General features: G+C 37.3%; 1 protein-coding gene across 5 annotated transcripts in view; it reads right to left on the reverse strand.

Moving 5' to 3' along the window:
- The window catches only part of ERBB4 (erb-b2 receptor tyrosine kinase 4), a 916002-nt gene that overhangs the window by 271360 nt on the left and 621021 nt on the right, over positions 1-23621 (reverse strand). For all 5 annotated transcript variants that reach the window (XM_005882279.2, XM_005882277.2, XM_005882280.2 and 2 more), the window contains exon 5: positions 11864-11929. In XM_005882279.2, coding sequence (XP_005882341.1) covers positions 11864-11929 — 66 coding nt within the window. The remainder of the gene's footprint in view (positions 1-11863; positions 11930-23621) is intronic.

The raw sequence follows: 23621 nt of genomic DNA on the forward strand, positions 1-23621 counted from the left end.
TCATCGATGTTTCTAGCTCTCTATCCCTCTCCCTTCCTCTCTGTGAAAAATCAATAAAATATATTTTAAAAAATTTTAAAAAATAAAAATAAAAAAATAAAAAGTGAGATACATTTAACACTAAAAATAGCACTTTTTGGCATCATGGTTTTCACATGCCTTAATACCAATTGAAAGTTCAGCCTGGCTGGTGTGGCTCAGTGGTTGAGCATAGATCTATGAACCAGGAAGGAGGTCACTGTTCAATTCCAGGTCAGGGGACATGCCTGAGTTGGGGGCTTGATCCCCAATATGGATTGTGCAGTCGGCAGCTGATAATTTATTATCTTTCATTATTGATGTTTCTATCTCTCTCTCCCTCTTCTTCCTCTCTTAAATCAATAAAAATATATATTTTTTAAAAAGAAAGTTCAAAAAACATGAAATATATTTTGAAAGTGTTTGCTTGACATATCTACACTAATAAAAGAGAAACATGCAAATTGGTGTCACTCCGCTACAGCCACCAGCCAATCAGAGGGACTATGCAAATTAACTTAACAAAAATGGAAGTTAATTTGCATATGAAGGCACAGAGTGAAGACTGAAGGTTCTGGCCAGAGTGAAGACTAAAGACTCAAGACTAAAGGCTCAAGACTGAAGAGGCTTGGCTTCTCCAAGTCTTGCTGCGTCCAGAGGGGAAAAGCCTAGCCTCGAGGCTTGGCTTCTCCGCTGCAGCAGACCAAAGGCCTGGGTCCCGGGTGCCCGAGGAAAACCAGTGCCAGCAGCCACGGGAAGGAAGGCCTATTGTGCGAATCTTCATGCAACGGGCTTCTAGTAATAATATAAGTAAGCAAAAAGGACAAAATACACTTAATCTCTAAACTGTGATGTGACATAGTTAAGAAACATTTCTTCACATTATGTAAGATTTGTTTTTAGAAAAAAAACATTCTCTGTGTAAAATCCATTTAAGGGCATTAGTTGATTAATAAACATTACTTACTATGAATTAAAAGCATCAAGCTATACTCATATTTTATTATGACAGAAACAAAACAAAAATACTTCCTGAAATCAATGAGATAACTCACTTAGCCTCCATGGGAACATTAACTTATAATTGCTTTGGTTATATTAATTTCTATCCTTGCTTGAATATTAATTCATTAGTGTTTTTTCCTGTATTTACTAACCTTTCTAAATTGCTACTTTGGGTGCATTAAAATATTTCAGTCAAATATTAATGAGCTTATTCATTGGCGGTACATCACTAACTGTGATTGTATAATACAAAAGATAAAAACCTGGGAAGTTAAATGTTTATTATATTAGGGTGAGTAAACTTGAAATTGGGAATGGGGATTCATTCAAATTATCCATGAGAATCAGATGTGTAACATTTAAATACCAAATATTCTACCAGAAGCTGGGCTCATGGTTGGTGAGTGCAGTGAGCACAATGAATGCAGCGGTGGTGGTATAAGCCTCTCCCGCCTTGGCTGCAGGTGGGCAGTAAGGAGCGAGGGATCCCAGACTTCGAGAACCCCGGACTGCCAGAGGGATGCCTAACTGCCACCTTAAGCCGGCAGGCAGACATCCCCTGAGGGGTCCTGGACTGTGAGAGGGCACAGGCCTGGCTAAGGGACCCATGATGGATCGCCCCCACATAGGGACGCCCAGGCTACCCACCTCAGCGCCACTGGCTGGGTATCCTGTGCCTCCCTCTTTGGGGTGATTGATAGCAGGGCTCTGAGATTGATTGCTCCAAAGAGGTAGTCCCTGCCCATTCACCCGGGGCTCCATGATGGATCACCCCTGCAAGGGAGGCCCTGCCTACCCACCGCAGCCCACTGGTTGGTGGCCTGGGCCTCCCTCTGCAGGGCGATCATGGGGAGATGGCAGGGCCCCCGACCAATCACATCACACCTGCCTTGGCTGGGCTGGCGCCAGTGGGTGTTATAGCATGTTCGTCCAGATGGCTGTTCCGCTATTTGGCCATTCAGTTGATTTGCATATTACGCTTTTATTATTATAGATAAGTATTTACAATGATTATGTGTAAAAAAAAAAAGTCTTACATAGCAAAATGGAGAACAATTGAGCCAAAAATATAAATGGAAAGTTTAAGAAAGATATTTAGAAAAGGTTAATAATTATGTAAAAAAAAAACTTGTTGGGCCTCAGTTATAATCCAGGAACTATGAATTAAAACAGGGAAATAAGGGCACTGTGTGTATAATTCCTAAATACAAAATAAATGATATCTAGTTTTGATGTGGATAAAACATTGGGAAAACTACTGGTGTGTGTCTAAATAGATACAAGATTTTTGAAGAGTAGTTTGTCTCTATCAAATTTGTTTATGTAAATTCACGTTGATCAAACACTTCTATTTCTAGGAACCTGATATAAAAAATGGGCGCATGTGGACAATTATCTATATATATAAAAGGCTAATATGCTAAGTGTCCCTCCTACTGTCCCACTGGTCGCTATGATGCGCACTGACCACCAAGGGGCAGACATTCAACACAGGAGCTGCCGAGCTGCAGTGACTTGGCAGCAGCAGTTCTCGGGTGACGCACCCCGAAACCAGAGAGGAGGGAGCTCGATTCCTCGCAGGGCCGCGCAATTCCATCTTCAGCCGTGGGTTATGATGTTGCTGGGGCACTGTTGGCTTCAAATCTGGTTTACTGCACACTTGTATTTGCATTCCACACCCTGTACTACAGCAGCTTTGCAGAATGCCCTTGCGCACTCCGGGACCCCTCAGGGGATGTCAGAGAGCCAGTTATGGCCTGATCTCCGCAGGCCAGGCCAAGGGACCCCACCTGCCAAAGGGACCCCGCAGATGCACTTGGAGCCATGGCACCACCCCAGGTGCAGCCTGACAGGGAGGGACCACGGGAGGTTGGCTCCAGGGCATGTCCAGCCCTTCTCACCCAGTCCTGCCTGGCCAGCCACCTTCTAATTAATTTCCCTTCAATGTGCACGAATCCACGTACCAGGTCACTAGTATATTTTAAATGTTCACTGGTTGTAACTAAGACTAATACAATGTAATCTAAATGTCCATTAATAAGGAACATTTCTGTGAATAAATATACCTGTAAACACACACATATATACCAAACTTGTTACCATATAGTAATCACTTTGTGGAAAAATATAGGGTGGGGCAAAGGCCTTCACTGATGGAAATACATTATTATATTTTAAGTCTATGTACTTGAGTTACATGGCCTTAAAAAATCTATAATATGAAATAAGCTATACACTTGACAGAGCAAATTAATTATCCCAGTGTTACAGATGAAGAAGTTAACATTTAAAAAATATTTAACTAGCTTATCCTGGGTTGCATAACTTATCATAAAGTAGGGTTTTAAATTAATTTCCAGAATGCTATATATCTTCACTAATATGTTTACATTAAGAGCCACAAATAATAGGTATCTCAATTTAAAGACCGAATGGGGCGGGAGTGGGAGGAAGATAGTTTCAGAAGCAATTTTAAATATAATATTGAAAAACTAAAATGATCTACACATCTCTGCTTTACACTCTTGAAACATAATTTGTTCTGGAGTAATTTTAAGTAACAACACAATTATGAGTGATGAGTAATGAAAACTAAGATATTCAAATTAATGGTGAAAGCTACAAAGATAAGATTATTTTATACTTAGCACTTTATCAAACCTCATATATGACTGAGTTTAACCTATTGATTTTAGAGGAGGACACTGAGACCCGGATGGGGCCAACATTCAAGTCCACAATCTCAGTATAATAATCTTAAAGTGGAACCACAACAAAAGTTACACCACAAACACACACTTCAAGTATATGAGGAAGAATGTTTTCAAACTATGACTTTTCTTCTCACAGAACAATTCCAATATTTCTGACTATTCTGCTCAGTGTCCTGTCAGTAATCCTTCCAATGTGCTGGATTCACTCTCCAATCTTGCGGATCAGGTAAGGTTATCTCCCTGCACCAAACCACAGCTTGCATTTCTGTAGTTAAGTGCCTGATACCAAGCTTTTGATAAAGCTAACCAAGGCGTTGCTTTTGAAGACATCTATCACAAATAAACATATGGTCAGCTATATGACACACTACTATTATCACACCTAGATAAGAAGCTAGGCTACCACCCCCACCCATAAAGTTCCCTTTTTAGAAAGCCCTGGTAACCTAGGTGACTGACAATTTAAGTGAGCCCACTTTTTCCTTTCCATATATGAATTCATGAATTCCTATTCTTATGTTTTAAATTGGCCAAGGAACAGTAAATCCATGAAACTCCAGGCATCTGACCCTGAATTCCAATAGAAGCAGAGCCCCATGTTCACATTCTCATATCCTCTCTCTCTCTCTCTCTCTCTCTCTCTCTCTTTTCCCTCCCCATGACCTTTTTGTGTGGCCATTGGGCCTGCCTTGTCCCCTCAGAGACCTGGGAATAATTAGCATTATCATTGTTTTAATGAAGATCTCTGATGGTTGTTGCTGAGGTATGTCTTGCAATGATAAGAACCATAAAGTCTGGTCCAGCCACAATGTTGACTCTGGTCCAAAAATGTCTGTGGGGTGGGCCACCAGTAGTATAGGCTGAGGGAGAGTGGCTCCGGCATTCCCAGTGACTGTATCACTATCAGTAGGCTAAAAGGGACATAAATCAATCCCCCAAACTACCTGTATCTATGTCAATGTCTACGTCTATGTGTATATGATCTATAACTAATCACTGAGTATACAGGCACACACATGCAAATATCCTAACCATGTAAGAAGCAAGAACAGGTATCATCGTTTTCAATATTTTTATTGTGTTGATAAGGGAACTTGAGGAAACTGAGAAGTTAAGTTTAGAGTTAGAACTACATCTCTAGTCTCCTGATGCCCCCAGCCTCCTGATGCCCCCTTTTCAAACATTCCTCATCTTTGTCTTATACCTTAAGACATTTCCAGAGAACAAGCACAGCTTTATATATTTTCTTTATATCCCTTGAGCCTTTAACATGGCATTAAGCAATCTCTCTTGAATTCAAATGTATTTTATAGAACTTTTAATATAACTATATCTTCTGTAGTTAAAATGAAAAACATCCTATTCTTTTAAATCTTTAAAAAAGGTCACCAAATTACAACAAATATAATCAACTTATAGCAATATCAACAGCATATTAGAAAAAAAATATTTCTCTTATTTTCTACAAGCAAATTATTGGGTATCTTTTGGAAATGTTTTAGATGGGCATAATTTTAGAAATGTATGCAAGTAATCAGACCATTATAATGTTTCCATTAATTTTTACAATATCTTCAGAAACTACAAACACAAAAATGGAAATAGAAAATCAATAAGAAGGCTTATGGACATTCAAAGTTATTAGTAAAATACAGGAGTTTTAATTAAAGCTGTTGACTTTTCACAAAGGCTAGCTGTTATCCTGATTGATCGAGCCTGCTGGCTCAGCTCTTTTTCTTTTCCCCATTGGCTCCCACTTGGCCTTTCTCTGCTCGGATTGGATATTTACCACAGGGGCACCTTCTTTTTAAACAACATTTGTCCCACTAAAACAATAACATTTTAAATAAATTGTGTGTGCATGCATTTATGTGGGTGTCATCAGTTTATTATTATATTTATAATTTCTCATTTGGGTTTTACTACTACTTTTGGAAATTTCATGAAGAAAAGTACATTTTCATTTTGAATTGCTACATTTTCTTGCTTGCTGAAAATTTGAGGACCACAAATATATAATTATCTTCTCAGATTTGTAACATTCTCTTCAAAGAAATTCCAGATATATTTAGAACAGGTAAAAGTATATATACCACATGTATACTTCCTCTACAGTTTGCCCTAGTAGTTAATAGAATCCATAGCCAGGCCATGGTGGTTTTGTTTTTGTTTTGTTTCTATTATTAAACTAAAAGTTTTTATATATTACCACTATTGAAAGTAATTTTGTTTGTACATACATATAATTAATTATTGAGGAAAATGTTCAATACTTTTCTAAATTTTTCCTATAATATCTGCATAGAAACAATAAATAAATAACATGAAGTGTTGTTTGGAATTCGTTTCTATTTTGCCAATACAATAAAGTGCTCCATTCACCATCATCTACAACAGAACGAATACACTGCTTTTATTAATTTTAATGCTGTTCTATTTTTAATTTAAAAATATTTTGAGGTAATATAGCTAGAAACAATATTGTAGAAGTAAGGGGTGAATTTCACAATGTAGTTTTCCTTTGGTTAAAATGATGAATTAGCTTTAATCAATTTCATAGACATCTCAATGATCAGAGTATATCTATTCACTCCAGTAGTTGAAACATGCTATTGTCAAATGCACTTACATTTTTCAATTAGTTTCAAAGCAAGAAATATCATATGCAAAACAACTTAGAAGACTGAAGAGTATAGCAAGTGGTAATCAGCAGAGAATATTTTAGTTAAATAACCTTCAGTTGAAGACAATTATAACTACTTTAATGCAAAATGTATGCAAAGATGAGGGGAATCAAACTCTAATGTTTTGATATGTTCTCCTCCTTCTAAAAATAAAAATAAAATGCAGTGTCTTAAGGAGGTGACACTGGGTCTAGGAGGACAAAAGGAATGTATAAAATGAAAATCCACACTGCCTAATAGGTGACTGGAGAGAGCTGACCTGATACTGTGCTCAAAGATAGAAAGGGACATGTGGTATCTACTTTACATGAGATAAGTGTGCCTTATATATCTTGCAGGCACAGAGATAACATTGTTCTTTTAATCATTATTATTTACTTCTTAAACCTTAGTCTCTCTCACACCTAAACCTCTGTAGCTCAGGACTCAGTTCTTATGACTAGAGAGAGTTGTCATTCTGACCAGTAAGCCTGCTAAATACAATTCTATAAGCTTCAGACTTGACACAGCAGATAAGTTTGTCTCCCCTGACATGACTATATTAATCCACCAAATCAATTTACTTAAGGTTAAGCTGTGTTGTGGAGTAATGCGGCCATGATTTAACTGAGCTTACAAGATCTTTCAAGCCTGAGTCACTTCTCTACATGTAATGCAGCTCTCAGTACTGAATCATGAGCTCTATGTTGACCTATTGCAATTACGTAAGAAGTCTTGTTAGGTTTTTAGGGCCATGATGCTGTAACATCAGAAAGAATTTAAGGAGAATAAATTCAAGTCACGTTAGAAAATCAGAATCATGAAGTAAAACAGTAAAAACACTTGGCTAGATTCTATAAGCATGATTTTCTTACTTTAATGTTTATAAAATTCTTTCGGTTGTCTAAGGTTTTTCCTTTAGAAATGTATTTATAAAAATAACATATTTTAGAAAAACGTTTAAAAATAGATGCTAGTGCTGCAGTTAGTAGGCTGAACATTAAATAAAACTATAGAAGAACAATAACAGACTTAAATTATTCTACATGCAATGAAATCTAAATATAGCACACAAACCAGTATACAAAATAAGTCTCAACATGTTACTAAATTTAACAAAAATTTACAAAACTTTATTAAAATTTCTATAGGCATGTATAAGTTGTTGTCCATAGTAAGTTGTCAATTTATTTATACTCTCCTTTCCTTTCACTAAATCTATTCTTTTTCATTCGTTATTTTAAAACTTTTGTCCCTTTCTCTCACTATTTCACTTGGCATAATACCCTCTAGATCCATCCATATAATTTTACTTATATGTGAAATCTAAAGAGCAAAACAAACAAACAAACAAACAAATTCACAGACATGAAAAGCAGACTGATGATTGCCAGAGGGGTGAGGTTTGAAAGAGTTGCCAAAAAGGGTGAATGGATTAAAAAGTACAAATTAGTATTAAAAAAATAGTCATGGGAATGTGAGGTACATTATGGGAAATACAGTCAATGGTATTGTAATGGGTATATCCAGTGCCAGTGGGTACTTGAGATATGGAAGGGGGGGGGGGACTTTGTAATGTACCTGATTGTCTATCCACTATGCTGTACACTTTAAACTCCTACAAAGTAGTATTGAATGTAAACTGTAATTAAAAACTAACATTTAAACAAACTTCTGCCCCTTGCAGACTTTCCTCCAAGCTTACCATTGTTACCGCATTTTTATTTTCCCATATCTCTATTCAGAGATATCTCTTTCTGATCACCTCTCTTTGCTTTATTTCACCCTTACAAGTCATTCATTATCACAGATTAGTTCTTCCAGAGCCTGAATCATTCCTCTTTCCTCCCATTTCTCACTATTTACTCTTACTGGGGATAATTCCTGGCACCTATGTTGTTTTGGAGGCGACACCTGCGGGAAGATGTCAGCATTGATAAGATGTGGTGAATGAACACAATTCTTAACATTGGATTCCTTAGTGGAAGTGTGGGGATTTTAAGTACCTTTACTGTTCTTTCCTAATGTATTAAGAGTCTCAAAGAATAATTATCCATTAAAAAATAAGAAAATACTTGGCAAATCATGAAGTTGAATATCCCAGAGAAGCCCTGAATGCATTTTGGTCATTAAGAAAAGAAATCATGCCCTAGCCAATTTTGCTCAGTGGATAGAGCCTTGGCCTATGGACCGAAGGGTCCTGGTTCAATTCTGGCTAAGGGCACAAGGGCATGTACCTAGGTCTCAGGCTCCTCGCAGGCCTGGGCCCTGGTTAGAGCTCATGCAGGAGGCAACCAATTGATGTGTTTCTCTCACTTTGGTGTTTTTCTCTGTCTTTCCCTCTCTCTGAAAATCAATGAAAAAAAATTATTCTGTGGGGGTGGGACTTCCTCCTCCCTGCTGTCAGTTTCCACAGCTGTGATGAGGAAGCTGGGTTGACAGAGGGAGCCACGCCCTCCAAGCCGCCCTCTCTCTCACTCTGCTCTATGTCCAGCGGCCTCCTGCTCTGCCAAGTCCTCCAAACCTCCCGCTCTCTGCCTTCTCTCCTGCTCTGCTCTCTGCTGGTGAAGGTCCCGGGAGCCCACAGGCGTGGCTAGGCTCAGCCGGCCTCACCTCCCGGGCCAGCGATGGTCCTGGAAGCCCGTGGCTGCCTTTGCCTCCCAGGGCTCTTGACACCCACATATGCAAATTAACCTATCTTTGTCAGGTTAATTGCATACTCACTCCTGATTGGCTGGTGGGGGTAGCTTGTGGGTATCGTGGAGGGATGGTCAATTTGCATCTTTCTCTTTTATTAGTGTGTGTATGTGTGTGTGTATATACACACCCTTGGGTGAAGATTAAAAAAAAATGTCATTTCTGAATAATATAAGACTATGTCTTTCAAATGTTACAATGTACTTTTGTGTGGTCAATCAACAAGAGCTCAATATTTTCAAAAACTTGCACAATGTATGCTTTCTAATTTCTTAAACGGTCAATTAGGATTCAGAGATAGTGCATCTCAAGTAGGCCTAAGGAGAAGAAACAGTTTAATTAACAGATTGATCACCAAAAATCTAAAATAAGTCTAGATATTTCACATTAAAATTTTTTTTTTTGCTCATGTATGTTACATCTCTATGGAACTTTGGAGGTCTCATGTCTCTATGGAATCTCTCATGAGATCTAATTCTCAAAAATATATAACCATATTTCTAAAATTCAGGTTCTACAATAAGTATGTATATCTTTGAGTAGTTGCAAAATACATTTTGTCTCAGGATATTGGGCTCTTTAAATATGGATGAGCAATTTCCCTTTCAAGTAACTCAAACTAGGAGAGAGAGAGCAAGAATGAATGTCAAGGGCAACCAGCCTCCACTTCAGGAGCCTCCTCTTCAATCCTGGGCTTTGCTTTTCCCAGCCACGATGGTCAGGAGGGTGGAATGGGCTCCAGGAGCTTTTCCATTCATTCACATTTAAGAAAGATTATGTTTTCTAAGAGCCTGTCCTTCAGTTTATGATAATATTAGCTATTCTTTATTAGGTCCTTAGTATATGCCAAAAATATTAAAGCATTTCAACTACATTACTGGATTGGATTGGATTCCAATAGAGCAAACTTCTTCTGAGCAAAGTGCAATTATTTCTATTTTATAGATTTGGTAACTGAGATTTAAAAAGATTAAGTCACTTTTTCATGCTAGGAAGTAGAAACAACTGGGGTTTGTTTCATTTGTCTGACTTGAAATCTAATGTCCTCTCCCACTAAGTTGTGCTATGCAATATGGTGTACTGGAAATAGTGTTGTAAATTTAACATCTCCTTGAATAATTTTCTCAGCTTATATTTCCCCAATTGTTAAAAAGAGGTTAATGATAACTAAGCCTTTTTAACTCATAAGAATATTGTAAAAACAAATTTTAAAATGAAAATGTTTTATACGCTATACAGATCTATGTGAATGAAAACTAATCCAAAATTTAGACTTGTACATATCAAATATATATAAATGTCTATTGAATTTAATTTTATTGATTCTGCCTGGCTGGTGTGGCTCCATGTTGAGTGTTGACCTAATGAACCAGGAAGTCACGGTTTTATTCCAAGTCTGGGCACATGCCCAGGTTGTGGGCTCCATCCCCAGTGTGGGGCATGCAGGAGGCAGCCGATCAATGATTCTCTCTCATCATTAATGTTTCTATCTCTCTATATAAAATCAATAAAATATATTTAAAATTTTTATTGATTCTGTGGAGTAGGCACAGTGACCATTAAATTTTAGGTTATATAGTAAAGTTAATGTCTATGCTGAAAAATTAGGTGGATTAAATGACTTCTTGGCTGATGATTTCATACATGAGCTATGGTGTGATGCTTTTCTTACAAGACTCATTCTCATCCCCACTTCATGGCAAGTAACAAAAGTCATTTAACTGTACTAGAAAAACACTGTTTCTTAAGGCATCAAGAATAGAGTGCAGCTGAACCACATGAAGGTCAGAGAAATAGGAGATAGGAACTGTCAAACACCCTCTCTCTCTCTCTCTCTCTCTCTCTCTCTCTCTGTCTCTTTCTCTCATTCTGTTAGCTTCTGTATGGCTGATTTATTCTTCTGAGTCACTGAAGACTGGCCATTTCTGTTTCTCATTAACACATGGTTTAAAATAGAAACCTCTACTAGGTTTAACATCTCTTCAAGTTCAAGTTTCTAAGGCTGTGCCACCAGCATCTGGATCCCAAGTCCAAATTGTCTAGGGAGAGAATCAAATTGGTCTAGCCTGAGTCAATATCTACTCTTATTACAGGATCTCTTAACCTTCAGTTCTATTAACATTTTGTTCTAAATCATTATTCTTCATTCTGTGAGAATGGAATTAGGCTCTCCTGTACCTTGGTAGGATGCTATTAAAACACTGTCTAAAATATTATAGCTAGTATACTTATTTCAAACAGTAATCCAATCTTAAAGTCCTGCTTAAAATTCTTGTCAATACTTTGCCCTAAAATATTGTTTTTTATGAAATAAGTTAATTTAAGTCTACTCTGATATACTATGCTTCTTCTAACCTTTTTTCAAAGACCCAGATTGGATATCACACTGCTTTGCCCAGGAAATAGGGAAACAGGCACGTACATGCATTGCTCTTGGCAAAGGAAATTGCTACAAACTTTATAGAGAACAACATCTCCATGTTGGTGATTTCTATCAAATTTCTTATACACATATCCTTGATCCTGCAATGGCCACTTCTAGGAATTATCCCTACAAATAAATTCATGCACATATGCACGAAGTGAAAAAATCAAGGTGCATTGCAAAGCCTGCTAACCTTTGAGTGGAAGATGGGACAGATACATACACCACAAGGAAGCAAAAATTCATTTTCATGTTTCTTATCCCCAGACAGCTGAAAATCATCAATTATTAAAATGACTTGACCATTTCAAGCCTATGCTCTCTACTAGTTGAGCACTTACAAGTCTGGCAATGATTTTCTGTGGGTCCCCAGCATCGGCCGGTACAGGACTTATGGCAACGTCCACCTGCAGAAGAGGCAAAAACACATTCACATTATAACCTCTCATTCTTTGACTTTATCTCCCCTAATGAAATATTTTTGCTCCTTTATGAGGATTTTTTAGTCATACTAGAGTTGAAGCATAGCTCCTAAAACGTTTGCTTAAGTAACAAAACCTGAATGTCAAATGCATGTGACGTGAAAAACAATCTCTTCATATTCAAAATCTTCTCATCATTTTATAAAAAAGGAAATCAATGAGTTTATGCATTTTACCAGCTAGTAAGAAGGATTTACATTAAATACATTTTACTTTGATTACTGAACAGTTTTATGCTTATGACCTATTGTATTGGATATAATTTCTAAAGTGCATGGCTTACTGATACCAACAGTTATTAAGGATTAAGTCAACAGTTAAGTTCAAGTCTATGAAAACAAGAATATGTTCTTATAAACACATAACAAACTATCAGAATAAAAGGTTACATACATCATTTAGATTATCTTTAATTGTAGGAAATTGTCAAGAGGACTTGACCATCACTTGAACCTTGAGCTGGACCTGGGCAATTGGAACACCCTCACTTTGCCCCTGTCCTTGGAATGTACATCCTGGCTGATGTTCCCAAGCCAGCAGTTGTTACAAGGGTGTAGCCTAGAGAGAGTAGGTGTTGTTGAGACCATCTGGACTGAATACATGACAGAACCCATTAAGGCCTCTATATGAACTTTTAAGATTCTAGTGGGAGTGTGTGGAAGTCTACTCATCTTGTGGCCATCAAAGATAAGCTTCATGTATCAATTCCCTGGCTTATTAAACCTGCCACCTACAAATCTGGAGTTGCCTGCCTCTTTCTTCCATCTCTCCTTGCTCTCAGTGTACAGGGCCAATGTGTGAACCAGTATCTTAATATAAATTTTTAAAAATATATTTTTATTGATTGCAGAGAGGAAGCAAGAGGGAGAGAGAGATAGACACATCAATGATGAGAGATAATCATTAATCGGATGCCTCCTGCATGCCCCCTACTGGGGATAAAGCTTGTAACCTGGGCACATTCCCTGACTGGGAATTGAACTGGTAACCTCTTGGTTCTGGCTGGGCTTAATATATAAATTTTAAGCATTTAAACAGCTATTTTTTTTTGAAATCTTAATTTCATTATTTGATATCCTCCTCTAAAATTGTTATTGTTACTACCTTCATTTTCAAATAGCAGCCTTTATCTCCTGCAGTGGCATCTTCCTCTTAAAGACTATGCTACCATGGATATTTGCCTCAGCAAATACAGTTGTCCCACAGAGAAAGTCCCATAAGGACTCAACCAAAGAACATTAGCTAAAGCAATTGTACATAATGACTTTCTTTGAAGTTTGTTTCTGAATTTTATAGGCTCGCTCTACATTTTTGTTGGTACAAGGGTAAGGAGTGGGCTTATTTTTAGAATAAGTAGTAGACATGAAAAATGATTAAAGATGAAAGCTCTGTTAATGTTCTAATATTGACTGCAAGTGGGTATATGGCTAGTCAAGACTTTTATTATGACATGTTGCAAAAATTATGGAATAGGGTTCTATCAAATGTTTCCATCTTTTCTTGATCCACAGTTTTTAACTCTTCAACTTGGAAGTTCTTACACTAGGGCAGCTTCTCTCTCTTGCTCTCTCTCCTTATGATACTGAGTATGTGTATTAAGTTAAATGCTTTCACAGTTAAGGAACAGGTTCAGCAGACACACTTTTTAGACCGAACCTCAGACTGGCCTCATGATTGACCCTTCTGCAAGTGAACAATACTAATCAAGTTAATACAACACTTAGACTCAACTCCAGTCACCTTCTTAAAAGTGCCAGGATCCAGAGTTTATTTAAAGCAATTCTGTTTGTGAAGCGCTGCTGCTGACATCACCAGCGTATAATATCCTGTCACTGGGCCATCTGTTTATTTAGATCTAAACACATTATAACTACATAATCAAGCTCATTCTAGCTGACAGGAAAAGGACTCCATCTGGCCTGAACAATATAACTTTAATCAGTGATAACGATAATTATTATTAAAAACCTACTGGAGTTCTTTCGTACAAAGCTAATAAATCCAAATTGATTTATACCAGCGGAAATTAGAAAGTTCTGTGAAATAAAATGGGAAGCAGTAAAAACTTTTCTTTTTTTGTATAAACTTATTTTATGAGAAAGCAGCTAATGTTAATGTTCTGGTATTTCTTCAGATGTGTTAAAATCCTTTAAATCGACCCATTAAGTGGTCTGTTAACCAAAACTATCTGAAGCAGAGGATGATCTCCCATTTACTCTGACTTGACGAATTGTGTTTGGGGCTAATAAAATATATAACTTCATTCATTGTATCCAGAGTACTCTCTGTAGCTGGGGGAAAAAGCTTAGTAACATTAGACATTTTAATACTTTCAGTGTTCCTCTTTTATTGGATTACATATATTTTTAAATATTGTTTTATTGATTTTGGAGAGGAATGGAGAGGGAGAGAAAGATAGAAATATCAATGATGAGAGAGAATCATTGATCAGCTGCCTCCTGCACGCCCCACACTGGGGATGGAGCCTGCAACCAGGGCATGTGCCCTGACTGGGAATCGAACTGTGACCTCCTGGTTCATAGGTTGATACTCAACCCCTGAGCCATGCTGGCTGGGCAGGATTACATTTTTTTTAATTACTACCCCAAGACCTACTCCTAGATGCAAGAAGAAAAGGACTATGAATATACATTTTGAATTTGCTTATGGTCCTTCAGAAAATATTATGCAATATCTACCTAATTGGGAACAAGTAATATAGTGTCCTTCCCCCACCTCACCCCCACCCCCACCTCACCATCCACACACAAAGTTTAAATAGTGTAACCTTGACTGCCTACGTGCCACTACAAGACTTTGTTGGGCAGTTTTCATTTTTCATTAATATTTAAACATAAATATCTTTTACTGCTATAAAAGGAAGCCAACAATTGCTTCTCTTCTGTGATTTTACTCTATCTTATTTATATTCTCTCCACCCCTTTGGCAAACCCAAAGGAGGTGATCACATCTCAGCATTCTTTTCCCAAAATGTACTGCGGAACCATGAATTGAATGCGCTTCTATAAATGGTTGCTCGTTCTGCCCTGCCCTTCATGTCATTATCTCTAGAGCTTTGTCCCTGTAGAATCTGCCCAGGCGTTCAGTTCAGCATTTGTCTTCCAAACTGTGTGATACATGGCACGTGTGCTAATTCTATTTTCACTGAGCTTTTGCAATTAAGTAAATGTCAAAATATTTGATCAAAATCTCCAACTGGAAATATTTTTGAATTAATGCATTTGCCACACTTTCATGCCTGCAACCTTGGTTTGATTCTTGTATACAATTGGGTAATGTGGTTTTATGGACTATTAAGTTTACTATGTTTTAAATTCTGTTTTAGCTTTTAGTTCCAAACATTTCTGCTACACAAAAGTGTCAAAAAATGGGAGGTTAGAAAAAGGGTTTCCTTAGTAATTATCTATCTAACATTAGGAAAAATAAAAACAAAAACACAAAACCTATAAAATTTTTTCTTACCTTCCTCCATCCTCCTATCCATACGTATTTCTTGAGTACCTTCCACGTTTGTATATTAAGAACTCTGTTAAGTAATACTTAACATAGGCTGAAATGGGCATGGTTACTCCACTAATAGAGTTTAGAATTAATTCAGCATTATTTTGAAGGGAAAATTTTTTGACTGCTCTGCATTCAATATTCACTATCTATGGATTTAAGGAAAGAAGCCAGTAAATCTGAATGCTTCACAGACTCCTAGCTCTGGAAAGAAGAGAAGGACAAAGCCAGGTTGAGTCTGGGCATTTCCAATGTAATGCCTGGTGGCTCAGAAGTCTGCTGCATTCCTTAGGTAATGATTTATCCATGTGACATCTATAGTGAAATCAGCTCAGAGCATTTCAGTTCAGAGGATAAGTCCAACCTCTGGAGGGTCCCTTGTGTGTCTCCTAACAAAAAGAGAAATACTTTAACTATTGCTGAATATCTTATGGAGAACTTGTCCTCTATTCTCAGATACACAGTGCTTCAGGAGGCCTGATTTCATGAGGGGAATAAATCATATACACCACTAATAATTTAATGTGAATCAGTCTTATAAACTACTTCTCCAGTAGTACATTTTTAAAAAATATATGTATATTTTAATTGATTTCAGAGAGAAAGGGAGAGGGAGAGAGAGAAACATCAATGATAGGAGAGAATCATTGATCAGCTGCCTCCAGTGCCCGGACCGGGAATTGAATCGTGACCTCCTGGTTCATAGGTCAATCCTCAACCACTGAACCTCACTGGCCGGGCTCTAGTAGTACATTTTTAAGACGAGGAAAGCAAAAAAGAGGGATTAGTCAGATACTAGCCTCTGTAAATAGGAGACATGTTTTGGAGCACTAACACTTTGCCAGTGCTATGCAAATCTGCCTCTTTCCAAATCCAAGTCAAATTATTTTCTATTGTTTATTGCAATAATTCTTTTAAAACTATGAGAGAAAATATGCCGATTAAAAATAAGAATCTGACTGTTCAATACAGCTGTTAGTGATAGCAAACATTTGAATTAACATTTCCATCTCCTGCCATTCTGGCTCAATCGGAGAGGTAAAATGTAAAATAAAAGTTATAAACAAATATTTCTGCAACTTTAGCAACCATTGAAATCTTTTAAAATAAGTGTGGTTTATATGCACATCAGCATTATTTTAATTCACAGCCAATCAGCTCTGCTTTGACAGTGCATTATTCATCGTAGAAGTTAGCAATATGACTAAAGTCATCTTTTACGCTTGTCCAGCAGATGTTACTAAAAATGTAGCCTTTGCATTCTTTTTTTAGGAAGTAGAGTCCCTGAGCCACTTTGATATTTATATGAGTCATAAATCCATGCTAAAAGTTTTGCTTGTTTGTGGAACTGACAGCAGAGATGGGATTTAATTGTACCTCTGGATTGCTTTCTGCAAGTAATATGCCAGGACAGTTGAAGAGTTACAAAATTTGAAGTCACTGGCCACCATAAAAGATTATAGCCTCAAACTGCCTCTAGCTAAAGACAATGCAGTTACATCTCTGGATTCTTCTTTCAGTCCTTTTAAACTATGGCAGACTTGACCTCTTAAAACTACTTTTACTGGGGAATGAATGAGAGAATAATAATTTTTTATGACCGTATAATTCAAAAGAGGGAAGCACAACATTTATTGAAAGTCTACACTAAACCAGTCCCTATCTTGGCCAGAGGATAAAAAGATGAAAAGTGAGTGCCCTGTCTTCTCAGGAGCCTTTAAGGTGCAGGAAATAGACAGAAAAATGGCAAATAATTTTGATAATAATTGTATTTGCTATATGTATGAATAAAATGGACAGGAAGAATTTTTGGGGAAAAAAGGTTTACATTTCAAATGGGCTTGAATGTCTCCTTGGTCTGTGTTAAATAAATATGTTTGTTGTGAGTTTTTTTTTCCTTTTTGGAGGATTTACCTTCCATCATACAGACATACAATATTTCAATTAACCACTTTGTGTTATGGAATATTTTGCTGGTACATGTAGGAGATAAATGCATATTTTTAAATGGAAATACAAATAAGCCAGTCAGAGAAAGATAAATATCACATTATCTCACTCATTTATGGAATATAATGAACAACATAAACTGATGAACAAAAATAGATCCAGAGACAGAGAAGCATCGATCAGATCATCAAACCTCAGTGGGAAGGCAGGGGGGGGGGGGGGTGGGGGGGTAACGTGGGGATAAGGACACATATGTAATAACTTAATCAATAAAAAAAAATTTTAAAAAGAAAATATCACTAGTTTTACATCCTATTTTTCTGAATATTTGTAGGTCTTGGAGAAATGATTTGGATAGCAGAAATAAGTTCACCATGTCCTTTTTATGCCCTTCTGTTAAACAATGGTGGGATCTGGAACAGGCGTGTGGATTTCTGGATGACAGGCACATGTATCAGAAGATTGATAGAAGAATTGATGTCAGTTCTGGCCTACACTGATGGTCTGGTTCTAGCAGTGTGCCAAAGGCCTCCATCCTTATCTATCATATTTGGCATTTTAATTACTAAGTTGAAATAAGGGCACAAGATTTGCAAAAGACACAGATATAGAAGGGGTAGCAATAGCTCATACTTGAATAACTATACAGAATTAAAAAGCAATTGGTAGATGAAGTAATGAGCCAAAAGTAACCCTATGAAATTTAATAGGATCGTTGTAAATTTCTGCAATTGTGATTTTAAATCAGTATTTAATGTGCATATCAACACACACAACACAAATACACAGAGTCTGTTTTGCAGGAGATGAATCAGAATTTCAATGCTCACTCTGATAATGTCTGACTCTGTTTTTGATTTTGTATTTCAGTGTTTGTCCCATACATGGGAGTTCACACAATGCTTCATAACCCACTCTAGAAATCATCATCAACATCATCGACCTCACCACATCATCTATAGTTTATTGAGTGCTTTCTACATTCTAACTAGTAGACCAAGTGTCTTACACATAGTATCTCATTTAATTTACACAATAAATCATAGCATAAATATTATTATTTGTCTCATTGTATAGGTAAGAAAACAGAAACATCCTTAAAGTGAAACTAGAGACTTGATGCATTGTATCATAGTAGCTCTTTTTTACAGATCATATTTGCTTGTCAACATTTTTGTACTTTCTTTTTGTTTCTAAGTGGCATTTATTTTGATTCTATTACTTGCTTATTAAGGTTCAGCAGTAACTGGGACTAAAATAAATGTCAATTCAATAGAAACACATTTTAGTAAATTGGCATTTATAATTATAGTAGGAAATTACAGCCCTAGTTTAGGGAAAATGAAATATTTGAAAATACTATTGAGTATGTAAGCAATTTATAATATTGCCATTTATTGTTCTAAGTATTCATTAAAGTGCTGGTAAAATGTAGAAAACACAACCTTTGAAATAATTTTAATCTGTATTCAGTTTCCACTATTTAGAGTTGGTGGGAGCTTAGGCAAGAAACTTTACCTAAGAACTGACTTTCATCAGTATTAAAACATACATGATACTGCTTCCTATATGTGTCAGAAGTAACTAAGTGAAATAGCATGTGTAGTAAAGTGTCTGGCATGTAATAAGTCTCAATCACTGTTATTTCCCTTCTCCCTCCCTCACAACATCCTATATAATAAAAGCCTAATATGCAAATCGACCAACCAACGAAACGACTGGTCACTATGACGTGCACTGACTACCAGGAAGCAGACGCTCAATGCAGGAGCTGCCCCCAGCCCGCAGGCCCCAGGCCAGCCAAGGCGGTTGCAAGTGGGGGTCCACCGATAGCCCTGCTAGTCGCCCCACAGATCAGCCCTGATGGCTGGCCAGGCCTAGGGACCTTCCCCGTGCATGAATTTCATGCACCGGGCCTCCTGTTGTATATAAAAATACTAGAGAACAACAAAGAGAAACAAAGAGTCAGAGACAGTGATGTGGCAGAAAAATCAAGTCATCTGAGACAGAAGTGTTTATGCAAACAGAGTTGACATTTTCAGTAGGTACCACAGTCAGGCAATAGGGAAGGGCCGTGTGTATGACACCGTAGGCACTTTGACAGGCTTGGCAGACAGGGACAGTTGGGTTTCGTGGGACTAATCTTTGGATAACTGCAGAGGATTAGATGTCATTGATGCTGGGATCTCTCCTGCCCCATGACCCTCATCTGAGAGCTTACTAACTAGAGGTGCAAATGGATCCCTGAGGAACATCCACATGTTCAGTTTGTGAGTGGTGTCATACTCTGGAAGCATGGTTCAACAGCCAAAATTCACCAAAAAGAGCTTTACTAAAACAACAACAAAAACACAAAAATTTACTCCTCTCAAAGACCATTATATCCAAACCCTTGGCCACATTTCTAAGTCTTTTATCACTTTTATCACATAACTCTCACTTTCTGAGTCTTCCATTCCCCACAACCCTGCCCTCAAGATCTTTCTCTTTTGGTGCCTTCTCCTTTCACAAAGCTTTCATCCTTCCGTCCTCCCCCACTGAATCATTATGTTATTGGTCAACTAAGCCATCCTCCCTAAATACTTTATTCCATACAGCTTTATGGTCAAATAATTCTCTGTCCATGTTTTATTATGTATCGTGCAATGTGCCCTAGGAAGACTGTGTGTGTGTGTGTGTGTGTGTGTGTGTGTGTGTGTGTGTGGTGTGTGGAGGAGTGAGAAACATTATGGTCTGGTGGGTTGGAAAGATCAGGCTTGCAGACAGAGAATGTTTGAGCAGGAGGGAAGGGAGAACCTTGAATATTCCCACAGTAGTCATTTTTATCCTGTCAGAGTAGATACTACTTGAGAAGCAACATCCTGGACTCTTTGACCATAAAGAAGTTCCCATCATCTGGGTGTGGCATAGTCTACATGAGCAGTCTGTTTTCATCTGTCTTCCACTTGACAGCTCTAAGAATAGATCTATCTCCTCTAGGAATTAATAAGAAGTGGGTATTCTCATGGGAAAACCGAAATGGGTGAAATTATGACAAGCTCCTTACGGAAAGATTCTAAGAGTTCTCAAAACACAGCAGGCTTCGCAGATTGAATAACCCAACATTTTCTTTACTAAGAGGCCAATATCTTCATGTGAGAGTGCTAACCCAGCTTCTTCCACCATGAGGAAATAATGAAGGGTCTTATCATGTCTGTAGTTTGGGACTTTATAATTATAGCTGGAACCATTACTCTTGCAGCCTCTTTTTAAAAATTTTTTATCTGAGATTGAGACTGAGTTTTTGTTATAGATTGCTAGCCTGTAGCAGTCAGTTAGGGAGAAGAGACATCACCGAGACAGATAACAAAGAAAAATGGGTAACAAATTGGAAAAGATTAGGTAGCTCCATGGCACTATATTAAACAAACTCCTCTGAGGTATAGCAGCCAGAAGTCTCTACTTGTGTTCCTACAATTCTCTCAGCTGCCAAAGGGACTTAACTATATGGATAGATATATATTCACCCCTCTGAGTCCTCACACTTAAAATAAAAACTACCACATTAGTAAACAGGCACATTTCTAAAATGCCACCGTAAGCCTAAGGAATGAAATGTGATTTTAAAATTGATGGAGGTTATAAGAAAGTGACCCCAAAAGGCATTAAAGTTAGTAATGAGACTAAAATGTCTTGGTATAAAATGTTTTCATTAATTTGCCTTTGAAGTTCATACACAAAATCTAAAATTCAAGAATAACAGATTTATAATTTATTTTAAAAATAGGATTCTATCAACAGGCATTTCAATGGAGTTTCTTGTTGATGTACTAGTAGACAGACCTGGAAAATGAGTTATTTACTATATATCTTGCAAACCACTGCATATACACCGATTCTATTCCATCACAATATGATTTAGGCCTAAATATGAGCCCTATTACCTATCATTCTTCCCTAGGGAACTGATTCCTGAAAAATAATATTGGTATTGTAACCATCTGAAATGCAAATCCTCCAGACAGAATCAAAGTCCCTATCAACTAGCACATTGAATATTTAGGCATAGCTTAGATGTAATGTCATTTTATTACACAGCATGCATTGTTCTAGGTGATTTCTTTCCTGTGACAACCTTAGGAGAAAAATAATACTACAGATGAGAAAACTGAGGCCAGGGAAGTTTAATAATATGTCCAAGCTCACACAGTAAGTGATAGGCCTGAGGTACCCTGGAAATTGGAGTCCAGAAACATTGGTTCCTGATTCCATATTCTTAATCAATATATACACAATAGTCTCTCTCTCTCTCTCTCTTGGACTATTCTAAGTATATATATATGAATATAGAAAGTCATGTGGGACAAAGGAGGGCAGAGCACAGAAAATAGATTATTAACACCACTAGAGAGACAAACTTTATGTCAAAATTGGCCTGGTTCTCATAGGAAAAGTATAAATACTGCGCTAGTTCAATGATTTTAGGAGTTCAAAAAAACCATTAGGCAAGAATGTTGCATAAGATCAATGACCCAGACACATTCAAAGTCATGTAAGGAATGACTGGCATGGGGTTAAAAATATGATTTAGGTCACTTGCCAAGATCTTTGATTTGTATGTGGTGAATGTATAGCATTTAGAAGATGACTTCAAAGGGCACAGTGGAGGGCACCATATGTGCACGTCAAGAGCTTTAAATAATGCTCTTCCCCACCCAACTTTCCATTCCCACAAAATTAGAGGTTCATTAGGTTTAAATTATGGGATGGCCTTTGCCACTATGACTGAGTGGTTAGAACATTCACCTGTGCACTGAAGGGTCGCAGGTTCGATTCCCTGTCAAGGGCACATATCTGGGTTGTAGGTTCAATCTCTGGCAGGGAGGCAACCAATCAATGTTCTCTCTCACATAGATGTTTCTCTCTCTCTCTCTCTCTCTCTCTCTCCCCTTCCCTCACTCGCTTCCACTCTATCTAAAAATCAGTGGAAAAGATATCCTTGGGCCCGGCCAGCCTGGCTCATTGGTTGAGTGTTGACCTATAAACCAGGAAGGTCACAGTTCCATTACCCGTCAGTGCACATGCTTGGGTTTTAGGCTCGATCCATAGTGGGGAGCATGCAGAAGGCAGCCAATTGATGATTTCCTCTCATTGATGTTTCTATCCCTCTCCCTTTCTCTCTGAAATCAATAAACATATATTTTAAAAAATATCCTCTGGTAAGGATTAACAACAATAAAACATATTATGATGGGACGCTAAGAGAAGGCTGATTACAATTTCAGCTTTAGCATAGGTTGCGAGATACCAGGCGTCTCTATAGGAGGAGCAGATCTCCAACTACAACCACTAGAAATGATACCTAACATTCATGTACACATAATGTGGAAGACACTGTTTTTAGAATTTTCATTCATTATCCCAATTCAATTCAATGTGAGAAAATGAAGAATAAAAGGACTAAATATTTAAGTTAGAAATTCCTGGAGTCAAGATTGAAATTTCATAGAAGCCTAGAACTTGAACTCAGTCGTTAGGCTACTCTTTAAGGCCCATTGGTAGAATAATTGTGCCAAAAGGTTGAAGATTCGGTGGGGGAGATGGGATGCTCTAGAACAGGGCTAGGTAAAAGGTTTTAGTAGGGAGGAAAAGAAGAGGAGAGAACAATGATGTAATTTTTCTTTCTTTATGATTATCCATTTAAATATTTTTAAAGTACCCTGTATTACACACTTACTCTAAATGAATTTACTATTGATGAAACAATATCTTGGGTTTTTTTCCCCCCTCAGATAAAATGCCTGTGCCCACAGTATGGATTAATAGAAATCATTTATGATTTCATAGGAATCTTAGGAAACTGTACAATATTGATTTACCTTTTTCTACAAACTCAAACAAGGCAGGTATCTGTCAACTATACAAGAAGCCCCGAACACTTATTTATTCTACTATAAAGACACAGCAGATATTTTCATTAAAATATTTGATATGTGAAATTATAAAACATAATGCAATTTAGAAATGAAGACGTGATGGTTACCCCAACATTCCATTGCGTTTTAAAAAAAACCTTTTATAGTTTTATTATTGTATTTTTCCTATAAAGCAAATTGTTTTACTCTGAAAAACACACTGGCATATGATAATTAGCAATAGCTAACTT

This window comes from Myotis brandtii, unplaced genomic scaffold (genome assembly GCF_000412655.1).
Source record: "Myotis brandtii unplaced genomic scaffold, ASM41265v1 scaffold702, whole genome shotgun sequence".
Lineage (NCBI taxonomy): Eukaryota > Metazoa > Chordata > Mammalia > Chiroptera > Vespertilionidae > Myotis > Myotis brandtii.